The 23385-nt window shown below is 48.4% G+C and overlaps 1 protein-coding gene across 3 annotated transcripts in view; it reads left to right on the top strand.

The window, feature by feature from the left end:
* The window catches only part of NAT10 (N-acetyltransferase 10), a 44375-nt gene extending 24354 nt beyond the window's left edge, over window positions 1-20021 (top strand). For all 3 annotated transcript variants that reach the window (XM_064365036.1, XM_064365038.1, XM_064365037.1), the window contains exons 12-29: window positions 29-165; window positions 2860-2984; window positions 3419-3569; window positions 3840-3936; window positions 4735-4851; window positions 6055-6156; window positions 6248-6322; window positions 6976-7092; window positions 8786-8919; window positions 9116-9164; window positions 12322-12418; window positions 12516-12626; window positions 13524-13696; window positions 14225-14344; window positions 14758-14856; window positions 15305-15378; window positions 16429-16512; window positions 19177-20021. In XM_064365036.1, the coding sequence (XP_064221106.1) occupies window positions 29-165; window positions 2860-2984; window positions 3419-3569; window positions 3840-3936; window positions 4735-4851; window positions 6055-6156; window positions 6248-6322; window positions 6976-7092; window positions 8786-8919; window positions 9116-9164; window positions 12322-12418; window positions 12516-12626; window positions 13524-13696; window positions 14225-14344; window positions 14758-14856; window positions 15305-15378; window positions 16429-16512; window positions 19177-19288 (1974 nt within the window). In that variant the 3' untranslated portion in view covers window positions 19289-20021. The remainder of the gene's footprint in view (window positions 1-28; window positions 166-2859; window positions 2985-3418; window positions 3570-3839; window positions 3937-4734; window positions 4852-6054; window positions 6157-6247; window positions 6323-6975; window positions 7093-8785; window positions 8920-9115; window positions 9165-12321; window positions 12419-12515; window positions 12627-13523; window positions 13697-14224; window positions 14345-14757; window positions 14857-15304; window positions 15379-16428; window positions 16513-19176) is intronic.
* Window positions 20022-23385: the final 3364 nt, after the last annotated feature.

Here is a 23385-nt window from a genome sequence, read left to right as displayed (position 1 = left end):
TAATAATCTAAATTTTCCTTCCCCATAGTATATACATCCTGCAGATGCTGTGAAACTGGGCCAGGCTGAACTAGTTGTGATTGATGAAGCTGCTGCCATCCCCCTCCCCTTGGTGAAGAGCCTACTTGGCCCCTACCTTGCTTTCATGGCGTCCACCATCAATGGGTAAGGCACCATGGGTGGGAGTCCTCAGTCCCGTGGCAGGCTCTTGCAGATTTGGGGGCACGTGGTGGATGTGGCCTGGGTCTGGACAACTAAGTCTGAGTCTCAGAGAATTTCAGTCTTAGGTGCTGAATGTCTTCTTCTGTCTGTAGGTGTGATAAAATTCTCAAAAATACGTGGATGGCAGTATCAGTATCTTATATCTTAGAAAATATAGTATTATATAATTATAAGAAAGCAAGGTCATAATGACATGAGTGTTTTTTAATTTGAAATATTTAATTTTTTAATTTGAAATATTTAGTGTTTGCTATAGAAAAATTAGAACAGTTAAGCAAAATAAAAGTCACCTGCAATTGAACCATCTGGAGATAGATTTTGTTAGAATTTTGGTTTATATTTTCTCTGCACTATTTTACTTTTTTCATTTGAACGAGAAAAACATTTTTAATTTACTTTTTGAATATGTATTGTGAAGTCTTTTGAGGTCAGTAAATACATATCTCCAATGTTGGAAAGATTTCTGTATGGAAATCACATCTTGAAGAGGTCATTCTGTATTGCGGATTTATTGTGACTGCTCTGCTTATACTGAAAATACTGAAATAAAATGGATTTTTACTTTTCAAACAGCTTTATTGAGATATAACACATACTGTACTATGTAGCCATTTTAAATGTGTAATTTAATGGTTTATAGTATGTTCACAGAGTTGTGCAACCATGCTCACCACAACCAATTTTAGAACATTTTTACCACCCCGTAAAGAAAGCCTGTGCATCCTCCTCCAATTCCTCCACACCCCCAACCCTAGGGAGTCACTAATCTACTTTTTGTAGCTGTAGATTTGCCTATTTTGGACATTGCATATAGATGGAAAGATAAAATATGTGGTATTCCATGGCTCTCTTGTAGCATGTATCAGTGTTGCATTCCTTTTTATGATTGAATAGTATTCTGTTGTATAGACATACCACATTTTATTTTTCCATTTATCTGTTGATGGACATTTGGGTTATTTCTCCCTTTTGACAATTATTAATAATCTTGCTTTGAACATTAGTGTGCAGATTTTTGCATGGATATATTTTTCAGTTCTCTTAGGGATATACTTAGGAGTGAAATTATTGGGCTAACTCTGTGTTTAACCATGTGAGAAGCTGCCAGACTCTTCCAAAACAGTTGCACCATTCTGCATTCCCGCCAGCAGTGGATGAGGGTCTGACTCTTCTGTATCCTCTCACACACTTGTTATATATTTTCGTGATTATAAGCATTCTAATAAGTGTAAAGTGACATCTCATTATAATTTTCATTTGCATTTCCTGGTGACTAATGATGTGAGCATCTTTTCATGTGTGTATATGGCCACTCGTTTATCTTCTTTGGAGAAGTGTCTATTCATATCCTCTGTTGATCTTTCTGATTGGGTTGCCTTTTTTATTAATGATTTGTAAGGGTTCTTTATATATTCTTGATACCAGGTCCCTTATCAGATGTGATTTACAAAAATTTTCTCCCATTCTGTGGGTTTTTTCACTTTCTTTTTTGTTTCCCTTTTTTTTTTTTTTTAAACGACAGATTCTTGCTCTGTTGGCCCAGGCTGAAGTGAGTGCAGTGGCGTAATCTTGACTCACTGAAACCTCTGCCTTTCGGGTTCAAACAATTCTCCTGCCTCAGCCTCTCGAGTAGCTGGGATTACAGATGTGTGCTACCATGTCTGGCTAATTTTTGTATTTTTAGTAGAGACGGGGTTTCGCCATGTTGGTCAGGCTGGTCTTGAACTCCTGACCTCAGGTGATCCACCTGCCTCGGCCTCCCAAAGTGCTGGATTACAGGCGTGAGCCACCACACCCAGCCACTTTCTTTATGATAACCTTTGATGAGAAAAGTTTTTAAGTTTTATTGCTTATGCTTACTCTTTTTTCTTAAATAAATAAATTGGAATACTTCTTTTGGGAAATGTTTGTTATGTGGGTTGGAGAGTGGGAATAAAACACTCAAATTCTAGCTTTTATCATTATTTGAGTAAGAGAAAGTATTTTTCAGTCTTTGAATATGATAATGAATACTATGGAATGATGTCATGAAAAAAAGTTCTGTGTGTACCCTGTGGTCACATATGCTTGTGACCAAAGACAAGGAGAGGAAGACAATGAAAGCTGGTTGAGTTACCGAATTATTGGTCATTTAATTTTTTCCCCAAAATTTTTTAGCTGTTTTGTGTCGCCTTTTAAGTGAGTGTAGTAGTGAAAAGAATTTCTGAGGTGGTGGATTTGTTTTATTTTCCAAACTGGAAATGTTCTCAGTTCATTTCCTTGTGCACTGTACTTCCAAAAGCAGCTCCATTAGTTGACCATTTAACTTTGTTCCAGCTTCCACCAAAACTGCTTAAAGCCTTTGTGCTAATCCCCCCTTGAGGATGAGGCTACAGAGATTGAGCTCCTTGCCCAAAGATTCTAAGTAGGTGAGAGTAGGACGTGAGTCCAGGCTTGAGTGGCCCCAAGCTGAGCCACCGTGCCACCCTGCTTCCTTTAGACAGGCGCCTGCTGTGCTGGAAGTTCAGAGATGAGCAAAACTGTCCTTGGGGAAGCAGGGGTCTGGTCTTCCAGCATGTGGAGGAAAGCAGCTCTCTGTCCCCTCCTAGGCAGTGGATTTGGGACCTCATGCCTGATTCCTTTTGCCTTTGTTTCTAGCTATGAGGGCACTGGCCGGTCACTGTCCCTTAAGCTAATTCAGCAGCTCCGTCAACAGAGCGCCCAGAGCCAGGTCAGCACCACCGCTGAGAATAAGACCACGACGACAGCCAGATTGGCATCAGGTACCCCAGAGCCTGACCCGGGCCCTACAGTTCACAGCAAGGCCCTTCAGTCTTGCTGATCCTCGCTTCCCCTGTGACATCATGGGCAGCACCAAACCTTCAGCCTGAGAGGTTGAGTCCCCAAGAGGAGAAGTAGCTTTTCTCTGGGGAACAACCATCCAGTGACCAGCAGAGAGCCAGACTAGGGCCTTCTGATGATGGGGCCCTTGTTTGTCCCTGTCTCAGGGCATGGTGGCATTGAGATCCCTTTGAGGTTGTTATCGTGGCAACTTGAGTATCCACCAAAACAATTTAAAACCACTCAGTTTAAATTCTTACCACACGTCTCTGGGCACCATGGGACAAACATGAAGTGAAACATTTTTCCTTGCTTTTTAGACAATACATATGTAATCATTGTTTCTTGTTTTGTGTGTGTGATTTGTGGGGAGCAGCGCGGACATTGCATGAGGTTTCCCTCCAGGAATCAATCCGATACGCCCCTGGGGACGCAGTGGAGAAGTGGCTGAACGACTTGCTGTGCCTGGATTGCCTCAACATCACTCGGATAGTCTCGGGCTGCCCCTTGCCTGAAGCTTGTGAACTGTATCCTCCTCCCGGTTTCACTGGCCCTGTGAGAAGGAGAGGGGCGATGATGGAATTCAAAGGATTTGGGCCCTTTGTTTCATAGGATGCTGCTCTAGAGAAAGGGGAAAGTTGGACATTTTCAATTTCCTTTTTCTCTTCCTTTGATGTGTTTCTGCTTAGGACACTGAGTTCCTGTTCCCAGTTAGGGAAATCTGTTCTGCCTCCAGAGAACAGTATGTCCTGTCTTGGGCTGTTTGATTTGTTTCAGTTTCTTAACTCCAGACCCAGCTACTATGTTAACAGAGATACCCTATTCTGTTACCACAAGGCCTCTGAAGTTTTCCTCCAACGGCTTATGGCCCTCTATGTGGCTTCTCACTACAAGGTAACTGCAGCTAGCCCTTGGGTGAATGTCAGCAGGGAGCTTCAGCACTTGGCAGTCCCCTTTTACTTGATTTATATCTTTATTACCCGGTGGCTTAGGTGACTGTTCCATTGGGACATTGATGAGGTCCACTGATCTTGCTATGCGTATGTATAGAGCATGGAGCTCCATGCAGTAGCTGGACAGGGTGGAAAGCTGTGCCCATTTTTAAAGGGGTGCTTTCATTTCTTGCCTGCCTACTAAACTGATAGGATGAGGTGACATTGCTGTTGTGACCCAGTGGTGCTGTTTGACCTCAGACCAGCTTTGTAGCTCTGGGCTATTTTTATGGAACAGTCATTTGAGAGTTTAGAATATCTGAGACTCTTAAAAATGAAAGGGAAAGTTAGAAAGGATATTTTTTGAATGTGTAGATAGTATTTTTATGAACAACGTTTAACGGAAGGCTTGAAGAGTTGGTGTTAGAAGAAGTGGTGGCAGTTTTTCCTAAAATAGCAGCCTCTTATCTGTAAAAAGTTCACTTCCTAGCTGTGAAATAAGTAGTGCTAAATAAATTCTCTTCTGCCGTCAGTGCTCAGGGTGAGAGGACAGTACGCGTTTGAGGCTAAGTTCCTCTTAACCTATTATGAAGAGTCTCAGGCTTGCCAAAATACTAGAAAGTTGGTTTGCTGGACCTCAGCTCCTCACTTGACTTTGGAGAAGGCAATACTCCAGTCATCCTGTGATTCTGAGTCGAACCTCTTGTGTAAAGGGCAGGAGGAAGAGTGCTGCTCACTGTCCCACGTTTGGCTTCCACAGAACTCTCCCAATGATCTCCAGATGCTCTCCGATGCACCTGCTCACCATCTCTTCTGCCTTCTGCCTCCCGTGCCCCCCACCCAGAATGCCCTTCCAGAAGTGCTTGCCGTTATCCAGGTATAGGAGCAGAGGCATCCTTGTGGCAGTGATTTGGGGAACCACTGAGGCATCAGGAATTAGTGGCTTGATAACTACAGTGTGGAGTACTGAAACTGTAGAGTCCTAGTCTGAACCAGCTGGCTGGGTCTGCGGAGACAGGGGACTAGGGTGCACTGGAAGAAGTCAACGCCGCTGGAAACCCAGAGCTCCACTGTTGATGCACGGGGGAAAGCCAGAACCGACCACTCTCTTATTTTGACTCACAGCTTCTTCTACAAACAGACTTGTTTGTTTTCTCCCTTTATTACAAAAGCAATACATGGTGCTTTTTGAATTAGAGGCTACAGATTGGGGGAACAAAATTTTAACACCTGGCGGGGATGTGTTTATGCATTTCCGTGTCACTTTTCCTTTTTATATACCTGGGATCATAGTATTTAGTATCTGCTTTTTTTTTTTTTGAGACGGAATCTTGCTCTGTCGCCCAGGCTAGAGTGCAGTGGCGTAATCTCAGCTCACTGCAACCTCCACCTCCCTGGTTCAAGCAGTTCCCCTGCCTCAGCCTCCTGAGTAGTGGGATTACAGGCACACACCACCATGCCCGGCCAATTTGTTTTTGTATTTTTAGTAGAAATGGAGTTTCACCATGTTGGTCAGACTGGTCTCGAGCCCCTGACCTCAGGCAATCCACCTGCCTCGGCCTCCCAAAGTGCTGGGATTACAGGCCTGAGCCATTAGTAATTAGTAACCATTAGTAACTGCACCCAGCCATTAGTAATCTGCTTTTATTTTTAGGCAGTATATAAAACACTCATAATCTACGTAAGTTTTAAAAGCTGTGTAGTATTTCATTATGTGCATGTACTGTGATTTGCTTAACCATTCGCCTGTTAGGCATCTTAGTTGTTTTGAACTTGTGCTGTTCTGTAGAGAGCCTCATGAGCATCCTGTGTGTTAATTGACGTCCACACATGCACAACATGCACAGAGACTCTCTTCTAATGTGGCTTTTACTTTTGGGTCAGGAGGCTGTCCATCTTCTGCCTTGTCACATGGTGCATGGTAATTAAGCTTCCGTTAGAAATGGATGCGTCAGTCAGTGTCAGGGTTAAACCTGAACACAGGGGTGAAAACAACTGGCCTAGTCTAAGAAGCTATATTCTGTGAGTGGGCTCTGGATCAGAGCTGGCCTATCTGCCTGCTTTCCTGGTTCCCCCACAGGTGTGCCTTGAAGGGGAGATTTCTCGCCAATCCATCTTGAACAGCCTGTCTCGAGGCAAGAAGGCTTCAGGGGACCTGATTCCATGGACAGTGTCGGAACAGGTGACGGGCTTTCCCTGGCGTGTCTGAGGGAAGCTGGCGGTGTCCAAAGATGTCTGTGTTGCTAAGTTATTGGTTTATATCTCCCACACAGTTCCAAGATCCAGACTTTGGCGGTCTTTCTGGTGGAAGGGTGGTTCGCATTGCTGTTCACCCGGATTATCAAGGGGTAATATGTTGCTGGTGGCACTTTAGGGCGGAGGTACTTGGTGGTTGGAATAAGAAGCTAGTCAAGCAGAAGCAAGTGAAGTGTAGGCACTTCCCTGCTCTGGAGAATTCAGCCAGGGTTTGGGGCGGACAGGTGGAAGGATGATGGCATATGCTCATTCTTCCTTTCTGAGAACAAGGGCTTGTGAACCAGATCTGCATACCGAAATTACCTTCTTAGAACATCTCACTGAATAACTGGCTGTAGAAACTTCCTTTCCAGGCAGTGGTACAGGAACTCACTCTCTTTGGGGCTTGCTTATCTGGAGACCAGAAAGCACAGCTATCCTTACCCTCAAGTTGCTGTTCTTTTTTTTTTTTTTTTTTTTTAATAAATATAAACTTTATTTTTCCACATAAGCTCTATCAAGTCCAAGGCACTTTCCTAAGTGGCTGTTCTTGACTGGCTAGAGCAGTGTTAAGAACTCAGGTCACACTACTTTCAGGCTTCAGTGTCGCTGCTTTGACCTCACTGAGGGATTTCATTGGTTCTCTTACCCCATGCAGTTTGACCGGGAGGGAAGCTTCTCTAGAAGCAATACAGGGGACTAAACGTGGCTTAGACTGAGAGCAGCTCTCTTCCCTCTGCCTCTTCCCCTTCATGTTTGCTTCTAGATGGGCTATGGCAGCCGTGCTCTGCAGCTGCTACAGATGTACTATGAAGGCAGGTTTCCTTGTCTAGAGGAAAAGGTCCTTGAGACACCACAGGAAATTCACACCGTAAGCAGTGAGGTAAGCATCTTTCAACAAACCTCCTGTGTCCTGGTTCTTGGGAGGATAATTCTCTGGCTCTTTAGGGACATCAACAAAAGCCAGTCCAGAGCTTTGGGCCCTTCTGTCATTTTCTTCTACTGCTGGTTTCTCCAACCAAACACTTGAGATCCTCAGATCAGTATCATTGGGATCATCTGGCAGCTTGTTAAAAATGTAAATTCTTTTTTATTTTTGAGACAGAGTTTCGCTCTTGTTAACCCAGGCTGGAGTGCAATGGCGTGATCTTGGCTCACCACAACCTCCGCCTCCTGGGTTCAGGCAATTCTCCTGCCTCAGCCTCCTGAGTAGCTGGGATTACAGGCACGCGCCACTATGCCCAGCTAATTTTTTGTATTTTTTAGTAGAGACAGGGTTTCACCATGTTGACCAGGATGGTCTTGATGTCTTGACCACGTGATCCACCCGCCTCGGCCTCCCAAAGTGCTGGGATTACAGGTGTGAGCCACCACGCCCGGCCAAAAATGTAAATTCTTGAGCCCCACTCCAGACATACTGAATCAGAAACTCTGGGGTGGACCCCGTAGTCTGTAGTTTAACAATATTCTGAGGTGATTCTGATGCTCATTCAGGTTTGAGAATTGCCGCAATAGATCTGTAATCTTTTTCATCTTAAACTCAGACTAAGGGCAGTTCTGTGTTTCCTTGATAAGAATGACTAGTACTAGTAACTGTTGACAGTCCTGCACGTGCATTCATTGATTTTCACAGTATGTCTATTTGGGAGTTAGGCAAGGGGCTTTTATTTAAGTTGAACCAGCTGGGCAACATGGCGAAACTCCATCTCTACAAAAAGTATGAAAGTTAGCCGGGCATGGTGGCACACACCTGTAGTCTCAGCTACTTGGGAGGCTGAGGTCAGAAGATTGCTTGAACCCCAGAGGTTGAGGCTGCAGTGAGCCATGATCTCTCCACTGCACTCCAGCCTGGGTGATAGAGCCAGACCCTGTCTCAAGCAACGAAAAAAAAGTTCAAGCTCAGAGGTTTGTCACTTCCCAGGGCTGTCAGGTGATAGAAACTGGACTCCGTGCTGGATCATAGGAGCCTGCCTGTCCCTTTGTAATCTGATCTGTCAGGCATTTTTTTTTTTTTTTTTTGAGACGGAGTCCTGCTCTGTCTCCCAGGCTGGAGTGCAATGGTGTGATCTCAGCTCACTGCAACCTCTGCCTCCCAGGTTCAAAGCAGTTCTCCTGCCTCAGCCTCCTGAGTAGTGGGGACTACAAGCATGTGCCACCACGCCTGGCTAATTTTTGTATTTTTAGTAGAGACAAGGTTTTGCCATATTGGCCAGGCTGGTCTCAAACTCCTGACCTCAGGTGACCCACCCACCTCGGTCTCCCAAAGTGCTGGGATTATAGTCTTCGGCTACCATACCTGGCCTCTGTCTGGCATTTCTAAACTCCATGGCTGTCTTCCTGCATTCTAGAGGTGCAGAGCAGTGTGATTCCACACATATTGAGGTGTTTTGTATACTTGGGGGAATGATTGCTTGAATCTGGTGTTGCCATAGTTTGAAAACCACAGCATCAAACCAAGAAACCACCTCTCCCAGTTTTTGTTGTGCTTAGTCCAGAGTGCGCTGTGGGAGGGGTGCTTGAAGATGTCTCTCTCCCTCTGCTGAGTGGACTGTGTTCTCTCCCTGGCACCTCCACAGGCCGTTAGCTTGTTGGAAGAGGTCGTCACTCCCCGGAAGGACCTGCCTCCTTTACTCCTCAAATTGAATGAGAGGCCTGCTGAGCGCCTGGATTACCTGGGTGTTTCCTACGGCTTGACCCCCAGGTTACTCAAGTAAGTGCCTGCCCTCCCGCGGCATCACTCCTTGGCATTGAAAAGGATCCGTTCTGTGGGATGTGTGTCTCTGTTGGTAGCTGGTGTCTGCTAGCCCGCTGTTTGTGGCCTGTTCTTCCTGGCTCTTTCCCTTGTGTGTCTGTCAGCCGCTCCCCAGAGGCACACACAGTGACCTACTCTCTTTGTATCTTTGCAGGTTCTGGAAACGAGCTGGGTTTGTTCCTGTTTATCTGAGACAGACCCCGGTGAGTGAGGCATCCAGCAGAGGAGAAGTTTAGGTTTGCTGTTATAGTTGGTGACAGGCCTATCCTTGCAAAGAGCCCTAGTGCCTCCCTGCTGCTTTGCTCTGAGCAGGTGGCTGTGCCTCTGAAGAGGTTTATTCTGATGGACACTGAAACCACCATCCTCATTGACAGACCACGTCATCACACTTTTCTTCCCCGACTACACGGTGCACACCTTGTGCTTAGTTATAAAATGGCAGAGGTGCATGTGGACTTGTTCATCAGATTCTGCAGTTCTGTACCCAAAACAACTGGTCTTAGGAGGGGAGTGCAGTTGTGTGCACTCAAAAGGCAAGCTGGTATCTGAGCGGGGGAAATACGTGAATGACGGAGGCACAGAGGACCACGGAGGGAAGCTGAGAAAGTTAGAGACTGTCAGTCATTTTTCAGAAATTTTATTTAGCATCTGTAGTCAGTGAACAAGGCAAGCCATGAAGCTTATTTTCTAATGGGTGAAAATAGACAGCAAAAAAGTGAACGAGGCCGGGCACACATTATGGTGGCTCACACCTGTAATCACAGCACTTTGGAAGGCCGAGCGGGGAGGATTGCTTGAGCTCAGGAGTTTTGAGACCAGCCTGGGCAACACAGACCATATCTCTACTAAAAATAAAAAAACTAACTGGACATAATGGTGTGCACCTGTAGTCCCAGCTACTTGGAGGCTGAGGCGAGATCACTTGAGCCTGGGAGTTTGAGACTGTGGTGAGCTGTGTTCATGCCACTGCACTCCAGCATGGGTGACAGAGTGAGATACTGTTTCCAAAAAAAACAAATAAATGTTCTGAAAGTAGTAAGTGCCATGAAGGAAACACACTGAGATTACAGGATAATGAGGGGTTGGGCTTCAGAGGGGTGAACTTGCAAGCTGAAGCCTGAATTCAAACTGGACATCCATGAGACAGTTCTGGAGAAAAGGGCCTTTCCTGCCAAAGGGACGTGCAAGGGCCTGGGGTAGAAATGAATGTGGTGATTTGAAGGAAACCAAAGACCAGCGTGGCTGGAGAGTCCTTAGAAAGGAAAGGGGCGTGGTTCGTGGTGGATCATGGTGGATCGGTCTTGTTGAGGAGGCGGGGTGTTCTTCCCATTCCCTTGGAGGAAGGGACAAGAGGAAAGGTTCTGGCAGCTGTGTGGATGGTGGATGGTGGACGGTGGCCCAAGCCTGGAGGCAGGGAGTGCAGGTGAGAGATACGGTGGGCCTCGTGACAGTGGAGGGAAGTGGCCAGTTGCGGGATGCGCTTTGGAGGCAGAGCTGACTGGTTGTGGAAGGGTGGATGGGAGGATCAAGGGTGATTATTAGAGTTTTGGCGTGAGAAACTGGGTGCTGGAGGTGCTGTCGGAGATGGGACTCACTGCAGGAGGAGCAGATTTGCAGGGAAGCGTGGGAGTTCTCTTTATTGGACATCCCAGTGGAGATGTGGACTAGGCATTTATTTGACTACAGGAATAGGGAGATAGGGAAGTTTGGGGCTAGAGATGGAGCTTTGGGAGCCATCAGCATAGTCATAATAAAATGCACTGCATGAGGGCACAGAGCTCTTGTCTGTTTTTTTCATTGCTGTATTCCTCGCACTTACTGCAGCAATTGCTGTGTAGTGTGTTCAGTAAATACTTTTGTTGAGTGAATGAAAAACATCTGGAGCCAGTGAAAGGACATGAGGGGAACTCCGTGGACTCTAACATTTAGAGGCGTTTAGAGGAATGAGGAGGAGGACACAGCACATGGGACTGAGAAGGAACAGCCCTGATGCGCAGGAGAAAGTTGGGGTGTGGTGTCACACGTCGAGGTGAAAAAGTGTGTGGGAAGGGGAGTCGGCCCTGTTCAGAGGATAAGGAGGATGAGGGCAGCTGGCCGCTGGATTTGTCAGCAGCGGTGAGCTGTGTGGAAGCAGCTGCAGTGGAATGGAGGCTTTGGCCTGGTCAGAGGGAAAAGGAGGTGAGGAAATAGGTGAACAGGCGATTCAGGAAGCGAAAGAGAACAGAGAAACAAGGTCCCTGGAGGCAGATGGGAGCTAAAGAGGGATTGTCAGATGGGAGATTCTAAAGAATGTTTGTTTGCTTCTGGGTTCGATCCTGCACGTAGTGGTATAGGTGAGGGGCACTGACCTCCAGAGTGCAGGCCTTGAGGAAGTAGTGTGTGGGACTCGAGACTCAGGAAGTGAGGTGACCACCTACTTCATCCTTAAGAACAGGGAAGGCAGAGAGCATGGGTATGGAAGGCATCAGTTGGCTGGCTGATTTGGTGCTGCGAGGATGAAGACATTCTCTTCTGAGTGCTTCTGTCTTCCCAGATGAGGAGAGTCCATCAGCTGAGAGGGAAGTGTTGGAGGTTTGATTTTGGAGAGGGCAAAGCTAGTATCCAAGCTAGTGTCCAGTGTGTATGAGGGTTTCAAGTGGGACTGCTGAGGACCGCTGGTGTTGGGTGGCGTCCGTGCGGGCAGGGAGCCGCAGAGATGGGTTGGGTCTCTGTCAGTGCATTTGGTGGTGGCTGGGGACGTAAATTTGCCTGTCAGCTGCAAGGAGAATGCAGGCCAGTGAGCTGCCGTGTGGTCTGCCATGGGTTTGTAAGGTCTTGCACTTTCACTGTTCCTTTGTGACTTGATGGTGGTGTTTTTATGGTATGGGGCTTTGTTGTTATATAGTAAAAAATGTAAAAATAGTTACAATTTTAGCACCTAAAGAAGCCTGCACCTGCAAACTGGCTGCCAGCACTGAGGTATAGGTTTTGGCTCTGGAGTTCCTGCTGTGAAGCACCAAACCCATGTTGACTGGATTGTGTGGAGCTTAAGCCCTGATGACGGAGTTCAGCATGCATCTGAGAGGAGCAGCCTTTTCCCTTCTGCAGGTCCTGAGCAAAAGGCAGGTCCAGAAGAGCGAGCAGCTGTGCTCTGTGTCTGTGACACTTTTGAGGAGGTTGCAGGGCAGTGATCTTTGCAAGCCCTTGCGTGTGAACTGAGGTGATGTGAGGAAGGTGAAGGTGAGGGCTGTGTTCCAGCCCGGGAAGAAGGAGAGCCCCACAGAAGCGCCAAGCCTTTCTTTGAGTGTTTGCCCTTCATCAATGATGGGTTGTTCAAAAAAAGGGGGTTCTTGGTGTGAGTTAAACATTTGTGTTTCCCAGAATGACCTGACCGGAGAGCACTCATGCATCATGCTGAAGACGCTCACTGATGAGGACGAGGCTGACCAGGGAGTCTGGCTTGCAGCCTTTTGGAAAGGTGACTGAGGAGTGGGGGTTCTGGGGGGTACAATGAGGGGTTGGGGGGATGGGGGGATGCCTCCAGATCTCTCACTCTGCATGATGGCGCCTCACAGATTTCCGGCGGCGGTTCCTAGCCTTGCTCTCCTACCAGTTCAGCACCTTCTCTCCTTCCCTGGCGCTCAACATCATTCAGAACAGAAACATGGGGAAGCCGGTGCCGCCAGGTGAGCCGGGCGGGGACAGGGAGGAGGAGGGTTGGGAGAGGCTGGGCTGTGTGGCAGGTAGGAGGTGGGTGTGGTGTCCTAGGAAGGCTGTGGTCTGGAAATCGAGGGCCTGGTTCTAGCCTGCAGTCACCCACCTCCCGCTCCCCAGGCCCCTGCGCTGTCCCAGGCTGTGCTGTCTTTCATTTTCATAGTCAGACTCTGGCTGTGCAATTTGACATCAGGGGTGTCCAGTTAGTTCATGAAGCTGGTTAGTTATGGAGGCCGATTTACATCTGTGCTCCAGGGGAGTGAGGTGGTCTCTCTCCTTATTCATGAAATTGTAATGAGAATATGCTGCCAGCCTTCTGGGGCCAACAGTACGCACAAGTGCTTTACGCATAGAGATTCTGTTTGAATATTTAAAAAACAAAAAGTGTATAAGAGATGATCAGTTTTATTGCATATTTTATATGTAAGTATGTAGGAATAACGTGCATATATATATGTATATGTGTGTGTATATACTTTTTTGCCAATTATATTTTGATAGAGAAATCAGTATTTCTTGAGCTGGGCAGAGCTTACACGCTTTCTGTGACGCCGAATGAAGTGACAAAGCAGAGAAAGAGTGTAGTTGTGTTCCCCTGACCCTAGGGCACAGGGAGCCTGCCTTGGTCCATGTGTTCAGTATGGGAACTGAGCAAGGGTCCTGTGGCAGCTGTCCCCTCCCCAAATGGCCTGGAGCCGCCGCCTCTATGGCAGGAGTAGATTTGGTGCCCTTCTGGTCCAGGGCTGTGTGGTGTGGCTGCCAGGCCCTCTGAGATGCTTGTGTGTGTGAGGGCGCCACCTGGGGGCTGTGTGCTATCTTATGAGGGCGCCGGGTGGCCTGACCCATCTGGCTCTGTATCCCGTGGACAGCGCTGAGCCGGGAGGAGCTGGAAGCCCTTTTCCTCCCCTATGACCTGAAGCGGCTGGAGATGTATTCACGGAACATGGTGGACTATCACCTCATCATGGACATGATCCCGGCCATCTCCCGCATGTACTTCCTGAACCAGCTGGGGGACCTGGCTCTGTCCGCGGCCCAGTCGGTAGGCTACCTGCTGCTCGCGTGGTGGAGGAGAAGTGAGGATTGTGGAGCTGTTCATTTGCTGGGTGTTGGGTTGGGCGCTTGGACATAATTTTGTGCCTTTAATTCCTCATGGATCTGATAGGTGGGTAGTGGTCTCCTCATTGTGCAGGTCAGGAAAGCTAGGCTCTGACCTCGAGTAACACATAGGCACCATACAAAGTAAGTGAGAGAGCCGTAGCTTCCACCCGACACTACGTTGCCTTGACGCTTAACTCCACCTTAGCAGAGAGTCAGGAACACCCCAAACTTCGAATGTAGTTGTGAAGCAGGTATTTGTCAGGGTAATAAAAGTTATTTTGGGGATTTCAGGAAGAGAGTATTTCTTGGTGGTCTTAGTAACAGGATGAAAGAGAAGATGCCAGTATACGCAGTGCTAGTCTACCTTTGTACAATAGCTTTGGCCAAGAGAGTACTCTGGTTCTCGGTGCCATTTTAATGGGCAAGGGCCTGTCCTGGAGGCCACCTCAGCAGATTTTCCATCCTCTAGGCTCTTCTCTTGGGGATTGGCCTGCAGCATAAGTCTGTGGACCAGCTGGAAAAGGAGATTGAGCTGCCCTCGGGCCAGTTGATGGGGCTTTTCAACCGGATCATCCGCAAAGTTGTGAAGGTAACCTTGGCCTGAGGGCAGGGGCTTGATCTCTTTCAAATAGTATAACACACCCACTCCCTGCTCCCGAGATGAACAGATGTTACCATTTAGCTGTATTTGCTGCATCTGGTCACACACACACACACACACACACACACACACACACACTTACAGGACTTCAGCTCTAAAGAGTCAGGGAAGTTCTGTGTACTCTCCCAGAGGCATCCCTTTTAGGATTTGGTACATATCCAGTCTGTGTTCTTAAACTCTTACTGTAAGACCTCTTACTGTGTTCTTATCCATATTCCTAAACTGTAGAGTGTTGCTTTGTGTCTTCAAAATGCACAGCTTTCTATAAGACACCAAGTGTCTGGGTCACGGGTGACTGGGCCTGCCTTCATCTTCTGCTTCTCTGTGGTTTTCTTTGGTAGCTATTTAATGAAGTTCAGGAAAAGGCCATTGAGGAGCAGATGGTGGCAGTGAAGGATGTGGTCATGGAGCCCACGTTGAAGACCCTCAGTGACGACCTGGTACGTACCTGCTCAGGGCCTCGGGAGTCCTGGCATTTCCATCAGTTGCCTTAGGCTGTGAATGCAGACTATCTTCCCCTTCTCCTTTGCAAAGAGTCCTCTGCACTAATTGAGCTAAGTGCTGTTCCTGAGGTTTGATTGTGTACAGACCCAGCGTTGTCTGAGCACAGTCAGGCCTAGGGTTGTGCCTCCCACTGATTGTGTGTGAATGTTGTGAATACAGGATTCCGGCCTCTATTGTAAATGTTTTGTCTTTTTTGGTAACTTCTTAAATGTGTATTTTATATACACGTTTAAATAATCAGAGCTGCCTACAAGGCTTTTGCAGGTAAACGGAAGAGGAGGAAACGTTTTCTTCATTGTGCTGTTCCACCCCAGCTTCTCCTTTTCCTGTGTTTGGTTCAGACCACGACTCTGACTTAGTCTCTCTATGGGTCCTTAACCACAGGATGAAGCAGCAAAGGAATTTCAGGAGAAACACAAGAAAGAAGTGGGGAAGCTGAAGAGCATGGACCTCTCTGAGTAAGGCTTGTGGGAAGCTGAGGCTTTGCCTTGGCTTCTGGGGCTCTAAGAATCTGCCTACAGGTTTCTTCTAATCATATCCCAGGTGCCTTGGGAAGTGTCTGTTATGGGATGAGTTTTAGGAGTGCTGTTAGCACTCCTAGATTAATACTGTATAATTTTGGAAGCGTGGCAGGCCAGTGCTGCCACTTTGACTTTCAAATTGGCTCTGTAGTCCCTAAGGCTCTGGGTCACACCTCAGGGGTCCTTCCAGGAATGGGGCTGCTGATTGGAAGAGCATGCACTTTAATGGCCACTTTGCTCTATTTGGCTTTTACTTGTGACTTTGTTTGAAGAAAGGATTCTGCTGTGAAAACCAAACAAACAAGTAGAACCCTCCCTGCTCTAAAACCCTCTGGGATCCTGGTCCCTTTTGAGCTTCAGCTGTAGTGGTGTGGCACCTCCCTCCACCGCCTGGATTGACGGGAATGATAACTCCACAGTTCATGGCTTCTGAGCCTCTGTGACCTGTAGTGCTATTTCTGGGTCATTAGTGATGATGGCTGTTGGGTATGTGAGATGGAGGTGGCCAGGAGTCCTTGGTCAGAGAATCAAGCTCTAGTTTCTGCCCTCAACTTTGCAATATTAAATCCTTGATTTGCCAGGACTGCTAAACCTAAAAGAGAAGGGAGGGAGGGGAGAGGCACAGTTCAAGGGCTTGTGGACAAATGCCTGGGGGTGGGAGTGAGTGAGAAGATTGTGGGGGTGACAGGAAGCTCTTTGGTGGGTGTTAATGAGAGTCACGTGGGAGAAGCCAGGCAGGCTGCCTTCGGTACAGGACTGTCCTCACTGACCCCTGCCAGCAGGCCTGGTGACCCTCGCTGTGGAGCTTCCATTCACAGAGCTAAGCGCCACGTCTCTCAGCCCTCCTCCACGCTCGTCCTGCTGACACAGCCCAGCCTGGCTTTCATGACACGAAGTGTCTGATAAGAATGTTGTCACTGTCATATTTTCTCTTAAGCAGTCCCTTCTTCTTTCAAGCAGGCTTTGATGGTTCCCTTCTTTTTTTAGATACATAATCCGTGGGGACGATGAAGAGTGGAATGAAGTGTTGAACAAAGCTGGGCCGAACGCCTCGATCATCAGCCTGAAAAGGTGAGGGCCCAAGGTCTGACCTGCATCCGGTGGAAGAGGCATTCCGGCCTCTCTGCTTCTCTTTAACTTTGACTAGAAAATAGGAGGTTGGAGCAAAAGCTTTGAGAGAAAAGTCATGGTTCTTCCCTTTGAGAGCCCCCCGGTCCCTACCTTTGCAGTGCATCTCCTACAGACCAGGAGGCCCATCTGTTAGGCATGGATCTCTTCACTCTCTGTATTCATCAGCCATGCCAGGGCACTGGGCCTGTCAGGGAGAAGGGCTTGAGGGAACAGTCTAGAAGCTGCCACTGACTAAGACTTGCCTGTGGGCTTTTATCATCCAGCCCACAGGAGGACGACATGAGGGAGCTGTTGTATTACTGTCATTGCTTTAAGATGAAATAACCACGGCTCTAAGGGGTTAAGTAAGTTCCCAAGAAGCACATAGCTAGTGAGAGCCGGAGCCAGAATCAAGTCCAGGTTTCTCCATGGCAAGGCCATAGGTTTAACTGTTACAATGCCCTTCCTTTGAGCCAGCAGTTCTCAAGGTTTTGGGTCTTAGCATTCCTTTATCTCTTAAAAACAATTGAGGCAGCCGGGCGTGGTGGCTCACGCCTGTGGTCCAAGCACTTTGGAGGCCAAGGTGGGCGGATCACCTGAGGTCCGGAGTTCAAGACCAGCCTGACCAACATGGTGAAACCCTGTCTTAAAAAAAAAAAAAAAAAAAAAAAAAAATTGAGCCACCCAGAGGACTTATGTTGGTTATAAACATTGAAATTTCCCATATTACAAATGAAACCCTGGCCAGGGTTGGTGGCTCACGCCTGTAATCTCAGTACTTTGGGAGGCTGAGGCAGGAGGATCGCTTGAGCCTAGGATTTCAAGACCAGCCTGTGCAACATAGGGGATCCTGTCTCTACAAAGAAATTTAAAAAAGAAAATAAAAAAACTGAGACATTTAAAAAAATATTCATTTGTTCACAAGAATGACTCAGTCATTGTTTTGAAAATCATAAAGATTTTGGTGAGAAGAGTGGCATTGTTTTATGTTTACATTTTTGCAGATCTCTTAAATATCTGGCTTAGCAGAAGCAGCTGGATTTTCATGTCTGTGTCTTCATACTCTTGGGCTGTCATGTCTTACACTCCGGAAAGCTGAATATTTGTGAGAGAATGAAAATGAAAAAAGGCAGATAACTATTTTCATACTAAGACAAATGCATTTTGACCTCATGGACACCTGAAACAGTCTTAGGGACCCCAGCAGTCCCTAGACCACGCTTTGAAAATCTTCACTCCAAGCTTCTTATCTGCAGAGTGGCGCATTTGTAGATAACTTAGGCTGGAACCTTCTTCAGTTTTCTGTGGGAACACAACGAGGCCTCCCCTGCCCAGATCTCCTGGAGTTGAGGCTTTCACAGCTCATTTGGGGGTTGATGGGGAGGGTGAGTTTTTGGCAGTCCCCTAGTTATTGGTTTCCTTAAGAGTTTATATCTTGGAAACATTTGGAAAGAGGAAACCTTGTGACTCTAGGAACTATAGATCCCAGAAATCAGATACTGTCTTCCAGAGTCTCCATAAATCACTGTGGCATCTTGAAGGATCCAGCATTGATGCCGGCCTCATTTCCCAGATGCTCTGTGGCGCAGCACAGAAGCCCACTGTCAGTGTGACCTGCCTCTGGTTTGGACAATATGGCAAATGTAGCACAGGGCCCAGGATGGCTTTGGCCTTGAGCATGGTGACTTTGACTGGAAGAGAAGCCTGGGGAGCGGGCCTGCTGTGGAGACGGCCCCGGTGCCTCGCTCTGCAGAGCTTGGCCTCCCCGGCCATTGGTTTGGCCATTGCTGGTATTGAGAAACCTCTTGAATCCAACCAGCCAGTGCTGTGTGCTTGTTCGTGTGCTTGAGGGCCCTGAGTAAATGTGAAAGCTTGAACTTTGTGAGCTAAAAACACTGGTAGCTGTCATTAAATATTCTCTGAGGCCTTTCTTTTTCTTCTGGATTGAACTCTTCACTGTCTCCTTGTAGGGAAGTATTTATTCCCAGAGCAAAATTAAACCTATACACTTCTGAATGGCAGGTGGCCATTTGCTGTGCAGTTCCCGTGCCAGTCTATCAGTGAAGAATCCACGGGCTGGTCGCAGGGTGCCACCTGAGTTACTGCTGTTTGGGTTTTCTTCTTCTCATGTAGGGAAAGTAAAGTAACAGGAGCACATCAGAAAGTATGGCAGGGTTTTCCTTGGAGTCTCATGGCTTGTGTGAGGGACTGTCTGCAGGGCCATTGGGATAGATATGTCTGGTTTCCAGAGTTGCTGCAGTGGTGAGAGTGGTGGGGGGCGCTCCTTGTGGTGCATTAGATCTGTCTTGGCAGAGGGGAGCGTACCTCACTCTGAGGAGAACCTTGAGTTCTTGAGGTATTGGCTTGAGGTGTTAAGATCGAGATTTGCTCTTCCACAGACTGAGAGCTGCCTCAGGGCAGGAACTGGGCTGTGTGGTGTGTCTCTAGCCCCAGCATAATGCCTGCCCCCAAGAGGTGTGCAGAGAACACTGATGTCCGATTGGGCGTCCTACATCGAGTTCCAGATGGTGGGAACCCTTTTTCACAAAGCAAAGCAATGCTGAAAGCAGTCTCAGATGTTCAGATATGTACGTTTCATTCTTGCTATTTTTGATTTTTCTCTAGTGACAAGAAAAGGAAGTTAGAAGCCAAACAAGAACCCAAACAGAGCAAGAAGTTGAAGAAAGACAGAGATACAAAGAACAAAAAAGATATGAAACTGAAGCGGAAAAAGTGAAGAGAAACTTGGACATCAGTGCTTGACCATGGGAAGATAGTCTCACTTCCTAAGCCCTCTCTGGCTGGACTGGGCAGCAGCCTGGACTGAAGCTGGCCTTGAACTGAATTCAGCCTTGGGCCTGTGTCAGACTGTGCACGCAACCTGGCTGAAGACAGATTCACTCCCAAGTGGGTCTGCTTAGAACTTGATGGCTGGGTACTGCCACCTCTGGCATTGCCAGGAGTCTCTCTCGCTCCCTCCCCCTACCCCGTCCAGGGCCCTCCTTTCCCATAAGTTCATACTTTGCTTAGGGCCAGATTTTTAGGCTCCTCCCGCACATGTGGAAGCTACGTTGCCTCTCATCCCTCTGAGGCCCTTAAGTATATTGCTTTCTGGTGGTGCCCTGGGGGCTGCTGCTGGGCCGCTGGGTCTCTCTTTGTGAACTTGTGCAAACACCCTGAGGCCTGGAGCAGGAGGAACTCCAGTCCGACCTGGCGTCCATGGCAGCCCATGGTTAGGTGTGCAGGGATTTGCTGATGTCGTCTTGCAGTCTTGCATTCTTGGCTCCAACAGAGCTGCTGCCCCACTGTCCCAGAAAAGCCTGAGGCTGTAGTTTAGGTAGGATGCCACATCTGTGTCCTCAAGACCTGTCATCTCATCCATTTGGGAAAAGATGTTGGGAAAGACCATTTTGCTAGCAGGGGTGAGGGGAGGGATAATCTATTTTTAATAAATAACATCCTAGAAAGACCAGCTGCCTGTGAGTGTTCTGAAATCCACATATGTGGAAGTTTCTCCTGGTTCTTGGCTGCCTGGTAAAATATGGAAGGTGTTGGTGTCAAGGCCAAAGGTAAGGAGTGTGTCTAGGGCTTCCCAGCCCAGGAGTCTGGGAGAAGGGGCAGGTGGGTATGGTTACCTCCAGGGACCTTGTGTGGTGGCTGGAAGCCAACTGGAACTGCCTTGTTTCCTTCCCAGCTCCTGCCAGGTCACTTGGTCCCTTCCATTTGTTGGGGACAGAGATTACCTGGTGGCTTTACAAGTACTTTGGTATGTTTTTTTAATGGTATCCAGGCTAATGAGCCTGCAGCCCCAGTATGTTGTCTGGGTTCAGAGAAGTCTAATGGAAGGACAGGGAAGGAAACAGTAACTTCTGAACCTAAGGGTACTTCACATGTAGCTCCTGGGACTCGTCCCCAGAGCGAGAAGAGCAGGTTCTGTGTGCGACCCTAGAGCTGCCGAGCCTTGTCACTGAGGCTGTCAGGACATGAGCCGAGGGGCCTTTCGTTTCTTGGAACTGTAGTTTCCTGGCCGCAGACCTCTATTAGGTCTGTAGGAAATTTTGCTGGAGGCGGGGAGAGGGCATGAAAGTAATTTTTATTTATTTTCTCAGGTGGGTGCCTGAGCCTGCCTTTCAAAGAGGGTTTTCTTAGAACGTGGTCAGAAGCAGAGTCACATTCTCAAATGGTCAGAGCTGGATGGGATTGTGAAAGTTGTCCAGGCATATCATCCTGCAGGTAAGTCTCCCAGCTGGCTCTGCATTGGGGTGCAAGGTGAGAGGGCTCTGGAGCCAGGCTGCTCTGCCCTGACCTTCACCATGGCCTTGGCAGGTTACCGCATGCTGCCTGCTCTTCGGGTCCACTTCTGCAAAGTGGGAGCGGTAGGAATAGCACCCCCCTCCCAGGGCTGTGGTGAGAAGTGGGTGGGTAGAGTGGGAAGCACTTAAACAGTGCCTGGCACATACCAAGTGCACACTAAATCTCTCAGGGTTCTGGGCACTCATCAGATCTAACGAGAGGAGCTGCTCGAGTTCAGTTACATGCCAGCTCCAGGAATCCTCAGGAAGGACTAGCTGTGGTATTTTTTTTAAAATGAGACAGGGTCTTGCTCTGTTGTCCAGGCTGGAGTGCAGTGACTCAATCATAGCTCATTGCAGCCTTGAACTTTTGGGCTCAAGCCATTCTCCCACCTCAGCCTTCCAAGTAGCTGGTACTGTAGGTGCTCACCACCACACCTGCCTATTTTAAAAAATTATGTAGAAGTGGAGTCTCACTCTGTTGCCCAGGTTGGTTTGGAACTCTGGCCCCAAGTGATCCACCTGAGCCTCCCAGAGTATTGTGATTAGAGGCATGAGCCACCACACTCGGCCAGGACTGGCTGTGTCTAAAACCCCAACCTAAGCTAGAAAAAGTCTCACTTGGGCAGCAAAGAGCATGCATTTTGCAGTCAGACTTGTCTGGCTCCGTGTAGTATCTCTGTATCCTTGGACAGGGCCTCTTTGTTTGTAAAGCGTGTATTCCTAAACACACGCTTGGGCCTTTGCATGTTGCGGTCATGATCTTGGTTCTCCTTCAAATCCGAAAAGGCATGCCTCCCCGAGACCTCACCATCTGGCTCTGAGACAGAGTGACATCTGTAAAGCTTGGCTGTCTTAGGAAATGTCACTTGCAAAATGAATTCAGATAGGCCAGCCATGAATGCTGTCACCAGAAGGGGAAGAGGCTGAAGAAGCCTGAACAAAGAAGGTTACTAAATGGTCGTCCCCCGTACCCCTCGCCAGGCGGGGCTGATGCCGGCCTGCTTCAGTGCTTCCACTGCTCATCTGGCCCAGCAGTCCCCGAGGACTCTGGAGTGACCAGGAGGTGGGACACAAAGGGGGCCGCTGAGGCTGGGGGTGGGGGAGGGGCAGGAAAAGTGACCGTCACCTTGGAAAAATGTAGACTCATTATCTGAGGCCGTCAGAGCACCGGCAGCCATTCTGCAGGCCTAGGGGGTGGGGGTAGGGTTGGAAGCCCCTTGGGCCCGAATGGGCAATTTCAGACTATGGGGAAAAGGGGCTGCCCTTGATTCTACAAACAATTGGTTCGAGTTAAACATCATCTGGATCCTCAAAGGGTACATGAAAGGCAGCCTGAAAGGGAGAGGCTGGAGGCTTCCTGCTACCTGCCATCTCTGGAGAGGCTTTTCTTCGGAGACGGCTAAGGCACCAGCTTATAATTGCCTGTGGACCCGCTGGAGCGGAGTGAAATCCCTGTGGACGCAACCCATGCTCTCAGCACCTGTGTACTCAAGGGCTCCGGTTTGAAACTCCCCCTGGCCCCTCATCGCCAGTGGAGTAGGGCAGACTGAGCAGTGGCCCTGAGTTAGGAGGAGGTCCACCTACCTGGGGTAAGTGATCATTTCCGTTTGAGTCCTAGCCCCTTGGAAGAATGTCGGATTTTTTTTCTAATTTAATTTTAAATGTTTATTCAAAAATGTATTCCTGCTACTGGCAGGCTCAAAGGGGCCCCTTCCTCCCTCCTACCTCCACTTTCTCTAAACCCACAATTCACCCTCTCAAAAGAGGAAACGGCTGATCCCACATCTGGATCTAGAAGCCAACTGGATCTTGCCTTCTAGGCTGGGTACTGACCGAGGCGTGTCCTGCAGGAGTGGGGGAACTTGGGCTGCTTGACACAGACCCGTGAAGGGTAGCCACTTCGTGTGGCAAGTGCTGGGGAGGGACAGCCCTCTCCACCACCTTCACAGGCCACTGCACAAGGTGCGGGGAGTGCGCTACCTCCCTGTGGCCCCCAGAGGGCGCCATGGGTCCATGTGGCCACTGGGCCCCAGGCTGGGCCTGAGCTGCCCTGCATGGCCCCTGCTGGAATTGGGCCTTCCCAGGGACTGGGATCTTTATGTCATTCCCCCCAACTCCTGAGTCATGGCCAGTCACTGACCACAGCCACTTTGGTTCAGGTTCCCAGTGACCTTAGGAATTTCTGTACCTGCCTCAGGCAGGCAGGCGGGCGACTTTTGAAAGAGTCTTGCTGTGTTGCCCAGGCTGAGGTGCAGGGGTGATCATAGCTCACTGTAGCCTCGAACTCCTGGGCTCTCTGATCCTCCCACCTCAGCCCCCAGAGCAGCTGGGAATACAGGTGTGCACCACCATGCCCAACTAATTGGCAGGGAATGTTTTACAAACTAGTATTAGTGCCTGAACTTTGCATCTAAAACTATAGCCATAGTCCCAGAACACTCTTGGGCCTCAGGCGGCGCCTCACCATCATCTCCCTCCATTACCTCTGCTAGTGTCCTTGTGGTGGCACAGCCAGCTTAGCTCAGCAGCAGTCACCCAG

The sequence above is a fragment of the Aotus nancymaae genome, unplaced genomic scaffold (genome assembly GCF_030222135.1).
Source record: "Aotus nancymaae isolate 86718 unplaced genomic scaffold, 86718_ANA_hifiasm-v0.15.2.pri h1tg000059l, whole genome shotgun sequence".
NCBI lineage: Eukaryota > Metazoa > Chordata > Mammalia > Primates > Aotidae > Aotus > Aotus nancymaae.
Note: the sequence above shows the minus strand (reverse complement) of the source record. Positions and strands in the feature narration are given on the sequence as shown.